Source organism: Panthera tigris, chromosome B4 (genome assembly GCF_018350195.1).
Source record: "Panthera tigris isolate Pti1 chromosome B4, P.tigris_Pti1_mat1.1, whole genome shotgun sequence".
Lineage (NCBI taxonomy): Eukaryota > Metazoa > Chordata > Mammalia > Carnivora > Felidae > Panthera > Panthera tigris.
In genome coordinates, this window is record NC_056666.1 from 13,690,198 (window position 1) to 13,708,736 (window position 18,539).

An 18,539-nucleotide genomic window follows, 5' to 3' on the forward strand; every position below is an offset into this window, starting at 1 on the left:
TCCACACAAAGACGTGTCTGCAAATATTCAAAGCAGCATAATTTATAACTAAAAAAGCAGAAACAACCCAAATGTCCATCAACTGGTGGATGGATAAATAAAATGTGACCAAAAAAAAAAAGTAATGATACTATAAGACAGATGGGCTCTGGAAACATGCTAAGAAGCCGGGCAGAGAAGACCAAATGTCGTATGATTCCATTTACCTGAAATATCCAGAAGAGACAAATCTATAGATTTAGTGGTTGCCTAAAGCGGGAGGTAGTAATGCGGAGTAACTTGAAATGGGCAGTTTCTTTTTGGAGTAATGGAAATGCTCTGAAATTAGTGGCAAATGGCTGCACAAGTCTGCTAGTAATAATCATGGAAGTGTTCACCTAAAAGGGGTGAAATTTATGGTATATAAATTATACTGCAATAAAGCTTTAAAAAACTGGCAGGTTAAAGAAAAAATAAGTAGTGTGGGGTTTTTAACAATAAAATGTATGACAATAATGGCACAGACTGTGAGGAGGAAGTGGGACCAGTGTCTTAAGTTTCTTATACTGTATGATACTAGAATAATATTTGTCCTAACTTTTCACTCTGGTAGGTTAAAGATGTATACTATACACTACTAAAACAGTTACTGCCAATAACCAACAAGAAATTAAATATAATCTATCGTTACTCCATCCAAAGGAAGGCAGAAAGAAAGAAGAAATGTAGAGGGAACAAACAGCAAGATGGTATATTTAAAGCTGACCATATTAGTAATCTCATTAAGCATAAATTGTCCGACCAAGCACTCCAATAAAAAGACAGAAGTTACCCGATTGGCTATAGAAAACAAGACCCAAAATGCTGCCTATAAGAAACCCATCTTTAAATATAAAGACAAATTAAAAATACAGAGATGGAAAAACATATACCATACTAACTAATCAGAAGAAAGTTTAGTAGCTATATTAATATCTGGTGAAGTATATTTCAAAGGTAGGAATATTACCAGGATTAAGAGTCATTTCCTAAATATAAGAGGACTTAACAATCTTAAATATGTGTGTCCCTGATAGCAGTGCTTCAAACTGATGAAGCGAAAAGTAATCGAATTACAAGAAATAACAAACCCACAACTGTAACGGGAGATTTCAACAACTTTCCCTCAATAATTTGCAGGGCAAACTAGGCCAAGGAAATCAGCAAGGATATGGAAGATTTGAACATTATCAGCTAACTTGACCTAACCGATATTTGTACACCACTCCACCCAACGGCAGTATATATAGTTCTTTCAAGTACAGTGAAACATTTACCAAGACAGACCATTATTCCAGACCACAAATCTCAGTAAAAATCATAACAGCATTTTCTCTAACCCCAAAATTAAATCAGACAACAAAATTATCTCAGGAAAATCCTCCAAAATTCAGAAACTCAGTAACCCATTTATTCTAAATAATCTATGCAAAGAAGAAATCAAGAGAAAAATCAAAATATTTTGAATTGATACAACTACCATATGACCCACTCCTAGGTATGAAAGCATACATCCATACAAAGATTTGTACTTGAATGTTCATAGTTTTATTTGTAATGACCAAAAACTGTGAACAACCCGAATGTACAAGAGGTGAATGGATCAGCAAACTGGTATATCCACACAGTGGAATACTACCCACCAGTAAAAAAGAAACTACTGATACATCCAACAATATCAATAAATTTCAAAATATGCTAAGTGAAATGAGCCAGACATATTGTATGATTCTATTTAGTATAAAATTCTAGAAAATGCTAACTAATGTACAGTGATAGATAGCAGATTGGTGGTTGCCTTGGCATGGAAGAGGACAGCAAGGGGTGGGGGACAGCTGGGAGGAATTACCAAGTGCCATAAGGAAACCTGGGGGTAATGGCTATTTTCCTGATCTTAATTATGGTGATGGCTTTTCATATATGCATATGTAAAAGTATCAAATTGGACACCTTAAACATGCAATTTATAGTATATCAATTATATTTTGGTAAAGCTTTAAAAAAAACCCTACAATTAAGTTTACATATGAGAAGGATTATACGATGCCATACATGATAGATACAACATCTAAAAATACAACTGGTTTTCTAGAATCAGTACTGGAATTTGCATCTAAATGTTTTTGACTTGATTCTAAATGAGAGGAAATGCTGAAAGGGAGATGGGAAAGACAGGACTGGATTTGAATCCCAGCCCCATCACTTATTTCTGGCTAGGCCTTCGGGGTACTTCCTTCACCTCTAAACTTTAGTTTCCTTGTTAGTAAAAAGTGGGATGATACCCCTTGGGTGGGCTGAAGTTTAGCTGTAGTGTATGTAAAGGACCTAGCACAATACCTGCCATAGACAGTAGTTGTTTAATAAATACAATCCTGTTACCTAATCTGTTTGGTCATGTATTAGCTACATGGTACAGTAAGTGACTTTCTGCCAAAGCAATGCAAATTCAGAATCCTAACCACAAAATCTGGCTGCTGTAAAGCAGCAGATCTTTATTTGGAATCTCAAGTTCTAAATTCCTCAGAGGTTACTCTGCTCTTCCCTGGAAAATGAAAGTAGCAATGGAAGAAGGTGACAAAGTACAGAAAATCTGTTCGTATAAGCTCTGCTGGTCAATCTGGTTGGAAATGGTAAGAAAAGTTTCCACTGTCAGCATTTACTAGTATCTTGAAGGAAATCTCCAAGATTAACAGCCCAGCCTCTCCTTATGGCCTATACAAACCACAAGGCCTACTTTCAGAAAGCTGAGAACACCATTCAGTACAGGCACAGTTCTGTCACCCATTTTAAACCTGTGAAGGAGATTGGACTCCTGATTTCAGAGGCTGGAGAAAGACAAAGCACTTCCTGAGACCATGGTAACAAGTCTGAGTGACAGCAGTCCCAGGCCCACCCCTGCCCAATGCAGCTTTCACCAGGCCAGAGTAGCCTTGAAACCCACACCTCTGAATCCAGGGTCATCTTCTTACCTGAGTCTAGGTGAGTTTTTCTAGCTCTCTTCAATTTTCCAAGTGGTTTATACTTGGGCTCAGTACTTTGGGAAGATCGGCATAAAGGCTTTAAGCTGAAACGAATATGAACATTATATTTTTCCTGTTGGGAAAGCTACTGGAATGTAAGCATACTTTATAGAGATTATAAAAACTTGGCCAGGGGATAATCATGTAACTACTTTTAAAAACCAAAGAGCCATGTTTAATAATTAAAAAACCACTTCACTATAATTAAGTGGTAAATATGAGCACTTAAATACAACCTGGTACATAGCTATCTAATTGTAGGATTAAGGGGCGCCGGGGTGGCTCAGTCGGTTAAGCGTCCGACTTCGGCTCAGGTCACGATCTCGCGGTATGTGGGTTCGGGCCCCGCATCGGGCTCTGTGCTGACAGCTCAGAGCCTGGAGCCTGCTTTGGATTCTGTGTCTCCCTCTCTCTCTGACCCTCCCCCGTTCATGCTCTGTCTCTCTCTGTGTCAAAAATAAATAAAAGTTAAAAAATTAAAAAAAAATAATAATAATAATAATTGTAGGATTAAGGGAAAGCAAAACCCATGTATTTGCTCTTGCTTTGCAGAAAAGCAGTTCCCTATTCTGCAAGATTATTAAGTACTACAGGACACCTGACATTCAGGGAATACAGTATGGCTAGCTGATTACTCTCACCTGTTTAATGGGGTTGACTTATCTCATACAAAATCTCATAAATTTGATCTCTTCACTCTAGAGTTTGGAAGCTAAGGCACAGTGATGATAAAATACAAGAGTGTGTAAATACAGCCTGCCCTTTCTCTTGAGGGCCTCAATGCCAACTGTGCCCTTATGCCAGACTCCCAGCAGCCTTTAGGATTATCTATAACATACCCACTGGAAGAAAGCCATCATGCTCCCAACCAGACACGTATTTACAGCCATCTTATGTCCTGGCCCCTGTTCTCAGACCCGAAACTATCCTCTGCATCCATCGTGTTCAACGACACAAGTTCCACAAGTAGCAATTACTCACATTTCTACAACTTTATCCATAGTTGTGCCTATTGGAATGACATTGGGATACACATTCACAGGACAGATGTAGCTCAAGAAATCTTTAACCTAGAAGAAGGAAAATAAAATGGATCGATTATCTCTGCGGTGAGAAATGTGGGTATTATGGATGCAAACAAAAAGGAGGTCAGGAGAAAGAGAAGAACTTTCTCATGGTGTGGTTCTCACTACTAGCTGCACATGGGGATCACCTGGGGGCCTCTATTAGAGGAGAAAGAAATCTCCAACTCTGAGACCCCATGCCCAAAAGTCCTTTTGATACTGAGCTACAGTGGGGCCTGGGATTCAGGATATTGAAATGTTCTTCAGGTGATTCTGTTCCACAGAAAGGACTAAGAATCACTGACTAATGGAACTCAAAGAGTCTCTATTTCTTTAAAGTGCATTAGTCTCCTTGTCTAAGAAAGTCACCCATAATTAACAAATTCCCTTCAAGTAAATTAGAATTAAGTGGAGTATTTAGTACACACAAAAAAGCAAGGTCTTCGAATTACATTTCTTTTCTCCAACAAATAAAATAAGAAAATTACATCTTCCAGGATGCTTGATTTGTTGTAATGTTTTTCTCTAGAGGACAACTACATGCAGAAATTTCATGAATAGCTTGATTTTCTGCAAAGCTCAGAATGCTCGACAGAGAAACTCTGCCGCTATTCCTCAAAACAACTCTATAACCCAGACAAGTTTCAGCTTTGTCATTTATTAGATCTTGGTGACCTTGTGATCTTGGTTAAGTTACCGAAAGTCTCTAAGTGTTAGGGTCTTCATCTAGAAGTATAAATGAGATAACGCATGTCAAGTGCTTGGTCTGTTACCAAGCTGGCATTTATTTAACATTCAATGAAATTATCCATTACAGGGGCGTTTGGGTGGGTCAGTCGAGTGTCCAACTTCAGCTCAGGTCGTGATCTCGCAGCCTGTGGGTTCGAGCCCCGCGTCAGGCTCTGTGCTGACAGCTCAGAGCCTGGAGCCTGCTTCCTATTCTGTGTCTCCTGCCTCTGCCCCTCCCCAGCTCGTGCTCTCTCTCTCTCTCTCTCTCAAAAACATATGAACATTAAAAAAAAAAAAAAAAACTCTGAAAGCACATTAAAAAAAAATTGTCCATTAAAAAAATTATAATGACAACACAAAGGTTTTTTATTCCCTTCTGCAAATGGGGAGACTGAGTTCTAAGTAATCATTAGAACCCAACTTTTTTTTTTATTTAAAAAATTTTAATGTTTATTTTTGAGAGAGAGAGAGAGCTGGAGCGGGGCAGAGAGAGAGGGAGACACAGAATCCAAAGCAGGCTCCAGGCTCTGAGCTGTCAGCACATACCCATAACCGTGAGATTGTGACCTAAGCTGAAGTCAGACACTTAGCTGACTGAGCCACTCAGGCACCCCATAACAACTTTTTCAAATAAAGAACCAAATCAAAAGAGGTAGGAATCTAGGAATTATCAATAACTCCGTATTAAAATAAAGTGGCTACCTTACTGAAAACAGGAGAGGAAAACAAGACCCATTCATTCTTCAGATAGATTTCATAAGCAAATTCTCCTGCACTTTCAGAGCAGGCATGCAAACAAACTATTATTTACCAGCCCACAACTTTTACGATTTGTATAATTAATTCAAAGCTGAGGCTAGCAGAAATCTCAGGCTTGTCAAGGCAACAGGGATAAAGAAAGTAATGTCAACCTATACCAGAAATGATTCACTTCTACTTAGAAATGAAGTGGCCACAGGAGACAAGAGACACCCACCAGAGAGCCACCGTTTGTCACTTGTACAAGCTGATGTCGTCACATCAGATGCCTGCCTTAAAACCATTCACAAACACAGTCCATTCTCATTACCTGCAGGGGTTATGTTCTCTAGGTCTAGAATTAGCAAACACTAGGGGCACCTGGGTGGCTCAGTTGGTTAAGCATCCAACTTCCGCTCAGGTCATGATCTGCCAGTTCATGGGTTTGAGCCCTACATTGGGCTCTGTGCTGACAGTGCAGAGCCTGCTTGGGATTCTCACCCTGTCTCTCTGCCTCTCTCTCTCCCTGCCCCCTTTCTCTCTCAAAATAAATAAACAAACTTAAAAAACATTAGAATTAGCAAACACTGAACCACGCTCCTGAGGAAAAGACAAGGTTCCAGTGGACCTCTAGTCACAGTGTCTCTGTGAGCCCATCAGTGCATCACCTTGTTTTCTGTGGGTTTCTGTTTAAAGACACCTACTTAATTCGTACTGTTGATTCATTACTATTGAACTCATACCCAACAGCACCATAACTCCTGTCTGTAAAAGCTTACCAAACACACGTATTTTCTCCATAAGGCCCACCCTTGCCTCTGTGCATGCTTAGGAACGCTACACAGCACCCCAGCCCCACACTTAGGGGCTGTTCTAAACAGGAAGTCCCCAGCAGAAAGCACAGAAGTGTGTTCAACACAGCGCTAAACCGACTGCAAAAGGACACCTGTTAGCCCTGAGCTGAGCAGAGAGGGTAAGTACCACCCAATTCCGAAATTGGGAATATGCATGTCGTTAACCCCTTTCCCACCATTCTGCTAGGCATGTCTGCAAACAGCCATGCAGTGCTGTGACTATTATTTTGGGGTCACAAATTTTAGTGAACAGGTGAACCTGGAAATAATCCACAAATAAGGAGAATCAGCTGTATTTAGACAACAAAACTGACAGGAAATGATCCTTAAATCTATTTATGTTTATAAATCTAATTCAGCATGATCTATACTTAGGATATAGGCCTATGAATAGAGTTTTCGGGAAAGCAGGTCTCCTCCCCACCGCAGAGCTCAAAGCGACCCTCCGCTGTGTGTGATCACTGGTGCTGACCCAGGGGGAGTGGGGAGGGGAGAGGGCGTTCAGCCACTTCGTGTCTGCTTACACACCAGGGAAATATCTCCTTATTGGAACGTAATTGCATCAAATCCCAGGAAAGCTTATGCTTCCCAACTTGGGTGCTAACTACACCGAAGGAGTGAAAGGGGCCAGATGTAACCCTGAGTGAGAAGTAAGGCCTACACTCTTCACCAACGAGACGCCTGCCCCGTGGCTGAGACAGCAAGGATACCAGCCATTGAAGGATGGACAGGAAGGGACCCAGATGCTGAGCCCGATGCCAGCCAAAGACAGATCCCCAGGAGGGGACTCTGACAACAACATGAGATTTCAGGATAAAATGGGGGAAGAACACATTAACTAAAATCTATCATCACAGTGAATTCCTTCCAAGCTGCTCTTGGATAGCCTATTTGCATCTGAAAGGTAAGGTCAGATATTTCATAGACGCCCCTGTGATGTTTTGATAATATGCTAGTCATTTACAGTACTATGGCTGACTTGATAAGAATGCCACTACCTGGAGCTCTGGAAGAATCCACCTGTTCAAATCATTAACACATCCACGGCTCACTGCTGCAGTGCTGTAACCACATATCCCAAATACAAAAATAATAGTTACCAGGGAAATCAATTTTTTTTAAATTTCTTTTTTACATTTATTTATTTTTTGAGAGACAGAGAGAGACAGAGCACAAGTTGGGGAGGGGCAGAGAGAGAAGGAGACACAGAATCCGAAGCAGGCTCCAGGCTCCGAGCTGTCAGCACAGAGCCTCACGCGGGGCTCGAACCCACAAACCGTGAAATCATGACTCAAGCCAAAGTCGGAGCTTAACCAACTGAGCCACCGAGGAGCCCCCAGGGAAATCAATTTTTAAGTGCTGCAATGGTCAAACTAAAATTATGTGTGACTTAAAGTGTCATTCAAAGTCTGCTTTTATATACCTTTTTTTTCCTGACACATACACAAAATTACTAAAACTCAGCACTTAGAAGATGCTAGCATTTACTTTGGAAGTGCGTGAGGAGTTTGCAAATAAATCACATGTATCAACTTCCACTGTAGTAGGTCAATTTCCTATATAAAGAGGATCCTAACAAAACCATTTAATAGGCCTTCTTCAACTGAGTCATTCTAATACAGTATACATCCTTCTTAAGGACGAGGTTTTTATCTCAATCACTTTGATTCTTCCCCAATTGCTGAATGTTCAGGACTGTTTTTTAAATAGCTTTCCAGCGCAAATTTTAGAAGAGACCAAAACTCCGGACAGCACCTTAAGGCCACCCATCATGGTTTTATCTATAGTGCTCCTTCGGATAAGCTTTATACATCCTCTTAAAAAAACAACAATAAAATTTTAAAATTAAAAAGGATTTATGATCCTCTCATGACGACTGAAAACAATTGAAGTGGGGAAGTTAAAATACATGCAGGAAGCAAGACAGGAAGAAAACCTTAATCATACGAATTCTTCTGTGTTTAGGCTGAAAACAGGTGCTAATAGCAATTTCCTTTGTGCTTGGTAAACACAGCTCATCTACTGAGATATCTTCCCTAAATTTCCTTCAGAAAAGCCACAACAAATCTTAAGCAACAGAAAAAGAGATCCCTCTGGCAGCCAAGGGGTTAGACTGCTGCCATCCAACATGAATGCCACCGAAGTAGTTGGCAATGGGGTTCTGAGTATGTGGGATCCTCTTACCTCACTGTAGGAAGAGTGAAAAGAAAAACAAGCTCTGTATGAACTCTCTCCAGTCCTAAAAGGAAAGGAAAACACAAAATTTAGAGGTCTTTTATCAAAACTAAGCTACGTTTTAAATTTCATGCCTTCCCATCTTCTGCTATTCCGGTATGAAATCACCCTATAATCAAGGGTTTCTCCCTGGGACAAGAGGGACCTCTTTCCAGAAACATAAAGGTTTGTGGACATTGTGAATACCCAATATTAAGGAAGTATTGCTACAATATGCTGATCATTATGCCCCTCAGCTCCACCAAGGGCTTCTAGTTCCCCACAATGTCAACTCACTCCCAAGTGAGGCCAAACAAGATGCCTTCACTCTCGAGCCACCCAACTGGAGCAGACCTCGGGAAATTTAGACAGGAGACAGGTTTTGGAAGCGGAACCTCTTTAGCGTTTAAATTTCAGAAGTTATTTTCCACAATTATAATACATCCCCCTCTTTGGGTTAGGCTAGATTTGCATTTAAACTAAAATAAAGCACATAATTTGCTTCAAAAGCAAGGTTTCTCTCAAAAGACCTATGACGTTGCTTTCTTACCTCACAATTACATTTGTTTTTCTGGTCCTTTCTCCAAACCACATAGTGGATGGCTTAATGCTGATTGTGTGGAGTGGAATTCTATTTTTGGAAATATTTCCACAGGGTAATTTATTCCAATGAAAATATTCTTCTGCCTAAAAAGATTTCAAAAACCGAAAAACAGTTCCACATTTTCAACAAATCTGTTTGTGGGCAGGGTCTCAAAAACAAATGCTGTGATAAGTTTACAGACATGAAATAAAAAAGCGGACATGAGGAGATAATCAGATAATTCCAAATTTAGAAACATTCTGCGGAACTGGCCTGGACTCTTCAAAAATGTCAATGTCCTGAAAGAAAAACAAAATGTGGGAGATTTGATCTACACTTGAGACTAATGAGGCCACAGTAACCACAACGCACGTTGTGACCTTCACCAGGGGTGCCCGGCTCCCCCTCCATACACTAAAAACAGGACACTACTATACAACTGGGGGAACTGTGAATACAGGCTACCGATCATCCAATTTTTTCAAAATACAGTTAGAGAATAAAGCAAAAAAAAAAAAAAAAGCTGAAAGACAATGGGACTATTTTCCCAAAGACATCACGTTTAGACAGGGGTCCTGCAAAACCATTAGCACTCAGTGCAGACCAAATGTCATCAAGGGCCTTTGGTGCGTGTGCTGATGAGGAGGAGGGCTGCAGGGGTGCACCAGGGCTCTGCGAGCCGTGAGCAGTACTCCCGAGGCCGTGTGACCTAAGAACGAAGCCGCTAGAAGGAGTGTTTCAAGGCAGGTAGCCATGCGGGAAGTGGCAGGAGTGACCGTTGCCAATTTAGCTACTTCATGGGATGCAAGAAAAGTCAGAGCAAAGACAAATATGCCAATTTACAGGACTTGTAAGGACCAGAGGCTACAAGTCCAACAGAAAAGGGACAAAACAGGGGCATCTGGGTGGCTCAGTCAGTTAAGTGCCTGATTGTTGATTTCAGCTCAAGTCATGATCTCATGGTTCGTGAGTCTGAGCCCTGCATCGGGCTCTGCTCTGACAATGTGGAGTCTCTCCTCTCAATCTCGCTCCCCGTGCACTCTCAAAAAATAAATAAATAAACTTAAAAAAAAAAAAAAGGGACAAAATAGTTGCTATTCTGTATGTACATGACTTTGACCCATCCGTAAATTCAATGAGTATGTGTGTGTGTGTGTGTGTAGACACACAAACAAAAGAATGAAACTGATGACTCGAGTTCTAATATGCAGCTTACCAATTATCAAAATAATCTCTTACCTTGTAGCTATCCTACAGTGGTCTGAAGTAGAATATTCCATGCTGTAGATAAGAATTCTTTCTTTTTTTTTTACATTATGCTTTACTTTAGGGCTGATCAAGTTTACGTTAGGTTTTCGGGTGACGGAGCCAATGTTACTACCACAATGAGTATTTAAGTATATAAATGCAGTGTTTACTAAAATAAAAATTATTCAACATCTGAATGCTCAGATATTTGAAATCTTAGGGGAAAATTATGATGATGCAAACCCCAGCTTCTGAAGATCATGATTTAATATTTGCGATGCTGAATGACTATATAAAATGAAATGAAACAAAATGTTGAGGGCAAATCCAAAATTTAATACCTGACATTTAATAATAGAAGGGCTTTTAATAAATGAAGGGAGTTCTAGGGCGGCATTCAAAAATAAATAACAAAAATGGGAATGCAAGCTGGTGTAGCCACTCTGGAAAACAGTTTGGAGGTTCCTCAAAAAACTAAAAATAGAACTACCCTATGACCCAGCAGTTGCACTACTAGGCATTTATCCATGGATACAGGTGTGCTGTTTCACAGGGACACATGCACCCCCTTGTTTATAGCAGCACTATCGACAATAGCCAAAGTATGGAAACAGCCCAAATGTCCATCCAAGGATGAATGGATAAAGAAGATGTAGTGTGTGTGTGTGTGTGTGTGTGTGTGTGTGTGTATACACATACATACACACAATGGAGTATTACTCGGCAATCAAAAAGAATGAAATCTTGCCATTTGCAACTACGTGGAACTGGAGGGTATTATGCTAAGTGAAATTAGTCAGAGACAGACAAAAATCATATGACTTCACTCATATGAGGACTTTAGGAGACAAAACAGATGAACATAAGGGAAGGGAAAGAAAAATAATATAAAAACAGGGAGGGGGACAAAACAGAAGAGACTCATAAATATGGAGAACAAACTGAGGGTTACGGGAGGGATTGTGGGAGGGGAGATGGGCTAAATGGTTAAGGAGCACTAAGGAATCTACTCCTGAAATCGTTGTTGCACTATATGCTAATTTGGATGTAAATTTTAAAAAATAAAAAAATTTTTTAAAAATAACAAAAATAAATAACAAATGAGTTGCAAAGACCTAGAAATGCTCATTTGAAATTGGACTAGTAAGAGATAAAACTATTTCAAAATCTGAAGCAAAGTTATATCTAGCTATTTATCTCAAATGAGTAGAAGAAAAATAGTTTACAAATGTGCACATAGGTCATGAGTCTCAAACATATATCGTAATGGATTATAAATGTTTTCTTAACTCATAAGCACTAACATATTAATTTCATGATAAATACATTAGTCACTACATAACTCATTACAAATAAATATGTATCAAATGTACATGGATATATTTCATTAAGAACCCTGGGGGTCTGGGGGCGCCCAGGTGGCTTAATTGGTTAAGCATCCGACTTCAGCTCAGGTCATGATCTCACAGTTTGTGAGTTCGAGCCCCGCATCAGGCTCTGTGCTGACAGCTCAGAGCCTGGAGCCTGCTTCAGATTCTGTGTCTCCCTCTCTGTCTGCCCCTCTCCTGCTCCCACTCTGTCTCTCTCTCTCTCTCTCTCTCTCTCTCAAAAATAAATAAACATTATTAAAAAAAAAAACACAAGAACCCTGGGGGTCTGTGTCTATTTGCTAACGTGGTTCACGGCAAGGAGCACTGGAATGTCTCAGTGCACGGCCTCAGGCTAACGCCGTCGGATCTCTGCCTCAGTTTTCACATGTGTAAACTGAAGGGCCTAGAAAATGGGATTTCGGGGGTGCCTTCTGGACCTAAAATTCTGCTTTTCATGCATCACACCAACAATAAGAACACAGTTTATACTCTGTACCTTCGGATGGCGACAGGCATGGATCTGAGTATTCCGGTCTGTTGTGAGGTGATGAAGAATGTCGGGCATGTTCCTAAACATGTCTAATTTGTCCACGTGAACCTGAGGAAAATAACACAGATGAGCATGTTGTTCGAGTTGTAGTTTCTATAAAGAAGGTGTTCAAGGCTAATTACGGCAAATTATCCACTTAGCGAACTCTCTCTTCTTTCTTGAAACCTAGTTTTTGGCTATTTCAGTGCACCCTGGTATCCTGTCAGGACGTCAACAAAGTACAAACATCATATTCGCACCAGTCAGCCTTAGCGCCTATTCGTGGTGGTAATAAAAAATTCTGGACGCCCAATTGGTGGACTTTATTGAATCACACTGATGCAACTGACCCCGAACAACACAGGGGTCGGGGCGCCAGCCCCCACAGTCAAAAATCCACATACCTTTCTATTCCCCAAAAACGTAACTACTAACAGCTGACTGTTGAGCAGAAGCCTTACCAGTAACATAAACTGTCCATTAGCACATATTTCGTGTATGTATCACATACCATACTCTTACAATAAAGCAAGCTAGAGAAAAGAAAACGTTATTCAGAAAATTGTAAGAAAGAGAAAATACACTTAGAGTACCGCACTGTATTTTTCTATCGAAGTATAGTTGACACACAACGTTACATTAGTTTCTGGCGTACAATGTAAGTGCTTAGACAACTCTGTGAGTCTATACATTATACTATGTTCACAAGTACAGCTACCATCTGTCACCATACATTACTGTTTGGGATACAATACTGTATTTACCAAAGAAAACCCACGCATCAATGGACCTGTGCAGTGCAAACTTGTGTTGTTCAAGGTCAACTCTACTGTCCTTCAATCCATCAAGAGTCATTCAAATAATATTTATTGTACGCCTACTATGTGTCAAGCTTTATTCTAAATATCAGGTATATAGCAGTGAACACACCAGATGAAAACAAGAATCACTGACTTGTGAAGACACATCCCCCGCATGCCATGGTAAGTAAGGGCAGTTGGTGGGGGGAACACAGCTGGAGTGGGAAGCAGAGACCCGGAAGCCCCTTACCACACGCCCCTTTACTGGATTAACAGGGGGAGGGGCAGATGCAGAAAAAAAAACAAAAAAACTTGAGCCACCTGCAGAGTTTTAAGGTAGTCTTTATTGTTTTAAATTGTTAAACCAGTGTGTCTGTTTTTCTTGAAAGACTCTCTTCTACACGTGGGCCTGGGTGGCTCAGTCGGTTAAGCCGACTCTGGATTTTGGCTCAGGTCATAATCTCAGTTTACGAGTTCGAGCCCTGCCTCAGGTTCTGAATGCCGAAAGCGCAGAGCTTGCTTGGGATTCTCTCTCTCCCTCTCTTTTCTTCCCCCACACGCTCTCAAAATAAATAAACATTAAAAAAATTCTCTTCTTCAAAGTAAGTAACATGTACTTCAGTTGATATTAAGACTACAAAATGGCAAAAAAAGTACTCTCATTTTGAAGCCTGATTAACAACAGATTAGGATAATGTCAAATCACTGTGGGTAATTTATACCAAGACAAGTATAAAAAGAATCCAAGCACAATTGCTTACTTATCCTGTGGCCTATTCCGCTCCCTCCCTGTTTACTAATGACTAACAAGAAGTAACAACAAATTTGCTTTTCTGGACTCTCTAAGTAGGAGACTAAACGGGGAAATTTTGAGATGTATAGACAGAGATACAGAAACTTCGATCCTCAACAAAAATAAAGGGGCCTGAAAAGTTGCCACAGATCATCTCTGAAGCCTCCCTGTTGCCCCTTTTTAAATTCCTGGTATGAAACTATTTCCTTCCCCTACAGAGGGATTAAAGAGCCTAAGAGAGGGCTCACTCCAGGTGACTCTGAGGTCACCAGGTCACCACCAGAGGCTGCTCTCCCCCCTCCCTGGCCACTCCTCAGCCTCCTGACCAGGAGCTTCCTGCCTTCTCTATTTCACATGCACGAAAATGTACGAGACAAATTAGGGACTGAGAAGCAGCTGCCATCTCTGTATTTGGCCAAGACAGGACACGAGGAGACATACGGCAGATGATATAGATAAGTGCGTGCATATACACACAACCTGTTATCGCTGTGATTTTAATTTAAAAAGCCGGGAAGCCTGGGTGGCTCAGTCAGTTAAGGGTCAGACTTCAGCTCAGGTCATGATCTCACGGTTTGTGAGTTTGAGCCCTGCGTCGGGCTCTGTGCTGACAGCTTGGAATCTGGAGCCTGCTTCGGATTCTGTGTTTCCCTCTCTCTGCCCCTCCCCCACCTCAAAAATAAACATTAATCTGAAAGGACACTTTAACACCAAAACAACAGGAAGGACAGTCTCAGAATGAAAGCAAATCCTTCCCAAAATGGAGAATTGGCAACTTTACACCAATGTATTTGGACAGAAGGACCTAAGGAAGGACAAACTTAAGGAAGGAAGGACAAACTTAAGGAAGGAAGGACAAACTTAAGGAAAGAAGGACTAAGGGAGTCAAGACTTATGGAGGAAGTGAGGGAGGAATGTTTTAAATCTCAAATGCAGAAAAGCTAGATCTTTTTTATTTTACTGAATTACTCTGTGTATAATTAAGTTCCGGGAACACGTTTGCCAGCTGGGGGATCCATGTTACGAGACCCAAACAGAAGTGGAACTTCAGTGTCCAACTAGCCAGGGCGCCTGGGTGGCTCAGTCCGTTAAGCAAATGACTTCGGCTCAGGTCACGATCTCATGGTTTGTGAGTTCGAGCCCCGCATTGAGCTCTGAGCTGACAGTGTGGAGCCTGCTTGGGATCCTCTGTCCCCCTCTGCACCCCCCCCCACCCCCTCTCGTGCTCTTTCTCTCTTCTCTTTCAAAATAAATAAATAAACAAAAAAAAAAAAGTCCAACTAGCTCCAGCACTTTGTTTTATTCAGAGTCTTTCCCAAACCTCCATCTTCTCTGTGGGGACGAGAGCACCAGCCACGTGCTTGGCTGCCACATTCCCACGCCGGGCTCTGTTGCTCGGTTCCAGAGCCCAGCACACAGAACCACGGGCAAGGGGACAGGCGAAAACTCCCCGCCAGCCTCATCTGACACGGATCCACCCACAGGATTCGGGGCTCTAGGACAGTGGTTTTCACATACCTTGACCGTGACCTCCAGTAAGAAATAGATTTCCCAGTACACACAACAGACATGCATGTAAATGCATGTGTCTGATTCCCTACATAAACTGTCACAAAACGATAATCACTCTGACTGCAAGCAATACACTCAGATAATTTCTAGTTCGAGATTCTTTTTTTTTTTTTTTAATGTTTATTTTTGAGAGAGAGAGAGACAGAGTGAGAGCGGGGGAGGGGCAGAGAAAGAGGGGGACAGAATTGGAAGCAGGCTCCAGGCTCTGAGCTGTCAGCACACAGCCCGACGCGGAGCTCAAAGCCACGAACTACGATCACGACCTAAGCCAAAGTTGGACACTTAAACGACTGAGCCACCCAGGTACTTCCCAAGTTATTTTCAATGCTCGTCACAGTCACGAAATTTATTGCGTGACCCACAGTTTTGAAAAAAAATACTTCCTCTGTGGGCTCTTCTCTGCCACCAGGGCTGCCGTGGGCTCCTCCCCTGAGGAGGTGGACAAACAGAGGTGACATCCTACTTCACAGGGGCTTCCAACTTGCGCCACACACGCCCTGTGACGGGCTGCTTCCCTCTGCTACTGGGCTTGGTCTCTGGGGGAGGAGAGGAGAGGCTGGAAGGAACAACAGAAAAGAAAGAGCTGTCACCGTACCTGGATTCCAAATTCCTCGCTCAGGTGGGTGAACAGATACTCATACCCGTAAGCTGCTTTGCAGTTCAGCCACACGACATGGTACGGACTCCGAGTGATCCAGCTGCGAACCAGCTCTAATATTCCGCTCAGACACTCCTCCTGGGCGGGATTTTAAAAGGCATTGGACACTTTTAAGAGCATCGTCGCCCCTTCCATTCCCAACAGTCACAGATATTAAGGCCAACGGGGACAATTATGATCTGACTTGTTATTCTACAAACTTCCTACTAAAAATAATGGCCACGGTCCAGTCACCACCCTACTTCTCCAAGGAGACTTACTCGACTAGGAATCTGGTAAAATTTCGGATCACAGAAAGTAGTATCTAGGTATACACTTTGGATGTCTTTCACTCTGGAAAAACAGCAACAGCAACAATTCGTATTAACCATCCACTGTGAAATAAAATATACGTAAACTTTAAACTCTCAGTTGTTTTATAGGGTGTCCCATTCCACTTGGAATTTTTCTGTTAAATCAACTTTGTTGGGAAATGATTGCCACACAATAAAATACACAGATTTTATACATAAGGTTCAATGAATGTTGACAAGGTCACATAAATACTACCCCAATCAACACACAGAATGTTGCCATCATCCCACCCGAAGAAGAAAAACTTGCTTTACCGTGACACATAATAAACTATGATTTCTAATGGAAACAAAGGCTTGCATTTGGGGGCTGGGGGGAGGAGGAATACGACTTTGCAGACGGTTCGGTCATTCAAGGATTACGTGAAGCCCAGTACCTGCCCCCAGAATGCAGGAGCTCCATTCTGGCAGCTTCCCCCTGTGCCAATCGGAAGTCTCCCGTGTACAAAACCGTTCCATTATTGCCCTGAAATAAAAACCTGAGAAAGAAATACATCCTGGTGACTTCTAAGTCTCATACAGAATCCTAATAAAGCAAATAAATACTAAATCCATAGCAAATGTTCCCTGCCACACATAGCCACCTCCGATACAGGGTTAATGGGATGTCAGTAGCTCTGAACCACACCAGGCACTCAGCGGCCACCTTTCCCCTGGGGTAGGAAAAAAGCACATACTGGAAGACTACTGCAGTGGCAATAGAAATCCCCTGAAATATGTTAGCCCTCTCAACTACAGGAGATCATTCCTGCACACAGAGAGACAAATCCATGTGATAGGAAAATGCAAAGTCAATGGAGAAATGGCCATTGAAGACTTCCATTATAAGAAAGCCACATTTCAAACTCGATCTTTGCTTCAGTCCCCCAAGTTCAATTTGGAAACGAAGACTAAAGAAATCACCATCTACATTTTAAAGAAGTCACGAAATCTCCCTGCACATACTATTTTCTGGACCCTAAAGATTCATTTACATAAATACAACACACATCTACGTAAAATAAAATGGTGAAGTAGATGAGCCCCCTTACATAACTGATCCTGGACAATGACCAGCTGGTAAGAGAGTCACAACAATCTCTTCCTTCTAAAAAGAAAATAAAGAAAAAATAATAATAACAGAAGTTAGTGTTAGGACCCAGCCTAAAAAAGCCCTCCTTAACAGAATATATTCAAGTAGTTCTCAAGAACGTGGTATGCCTTTTCTGATTTCCTCGTGCACCAAATCCTGGACACAAGGGGAATCGTTGCCCATAAAGTGACAGTTAAACATACAGTGATTGGATGACCCAGCAATTCCACTCTCAAGTACACACACGAGAGAAATGAAAACTTACACCCACATGAAAACCCATGCACAAATGTTCACAGCAGTACTATCCTTACTGGCCAAAGACTAGTAAGAGCCTGAATATTGATCAACCGATGAGTAAATAAACCAAATGTGGTCCATCCACACAGTGGAGTCTTATCTGACCACAAAAAGACGAAATACTGATACATACCACAACATGGGTCAACCCTGAAACCATCATGCAAAGTGAAAGGCGTGAGTCACACGAGACCACAAGACCACACATTGTACGATTCCACTCATATGAAATGTTCAGATTAGACAAATCCAACAGACGGAGAGTAGGGGTTGCCATGGGCTGGGGGAGGGAGAAATGGGGAATGACGGCTAATGGGGACAGGGATTCATTTCTAAAATTGATTGGGGTGATGAATACACAACTCTGTGAATACACTGAAAGCCAGTGACAGGGGCACCTGTGTGGCTCAGTTGGTTAGGGGTCCGACTCTTGATTTTGGCTTCGATCATGATCTCATGGTTTGTGGGATCAAGCCCGGCATCCAGCTCTGTGCTGACAGTGTGGTGCCCGCTTGAGATTCTCTCTCTTCCTCCCTCTCTGCCCCTCCCCCACTCGCTCTCTATCTCTCTCAAAATAAATAAACTTAAAAAAAAAAAAAGTAATAAACTTCTATCTTCTTTTAA

At 41.5% G+C, this 18,539-nt stretch overlaps 1 protein-coding gene across 12 annotated transcripts in view; it reads right to left on the reverse strand.

Moving 5' to 3' along the window:
• Window positions 1-18,539, reverse strand: part of DCLRE1C (DNA cross-link repair 1C) — an 89,818-nt gene that overhangs the window by 7,071 nt on the left and 64,208 nt on the right. For 8 of the 12 annotated variants that reach the window (XM_042991119.1, XM_042991120.1, XM_042991117.1 and 5 more), the window contains 9 exons: window positions 17,575-17,630; window positions 16,921-17,022; window positions 16,451-16,523; window positions 16,128-16,268; window positions 12,335-12,436; window positions 9,188-9,324; window positions 8,608-8,662; window positions 4,020-4,108; window positions 2,988-3,082 (listed from right to left, as the gene is read on the reverse strand). In XM_042991119.1, the coding sequence (XP_042847053.1) occupies window positions 2,988-3,082; window positions 4,020-4,108; window positions 8,608-8,662; window positions 9,188-9,324; window positions 12,335-12,436; window positions 16,128-16,268; window positions 16,451-16,523; window positions 16,921-17,022; window positions 17,575-17,630 (850 nt within the window). The remainder of the gene's footprint in view (window positions 1-2,987; window positions 3,083-4,019; window positions 4,109-8,607; window positions 8,663-9,187; window positions 9,325-12,334; window positions 12,437-16,127; window positions 16,269-16,450; window positions 16,524-16,920; window positions 17,023-17,574; window positions 17,631-18,539) is intronic. The other 4 variants (XM_007081252.3, XM_007081251.3, XM_042991125.1 and 1 more) reach the window with 2 other exon arrangements.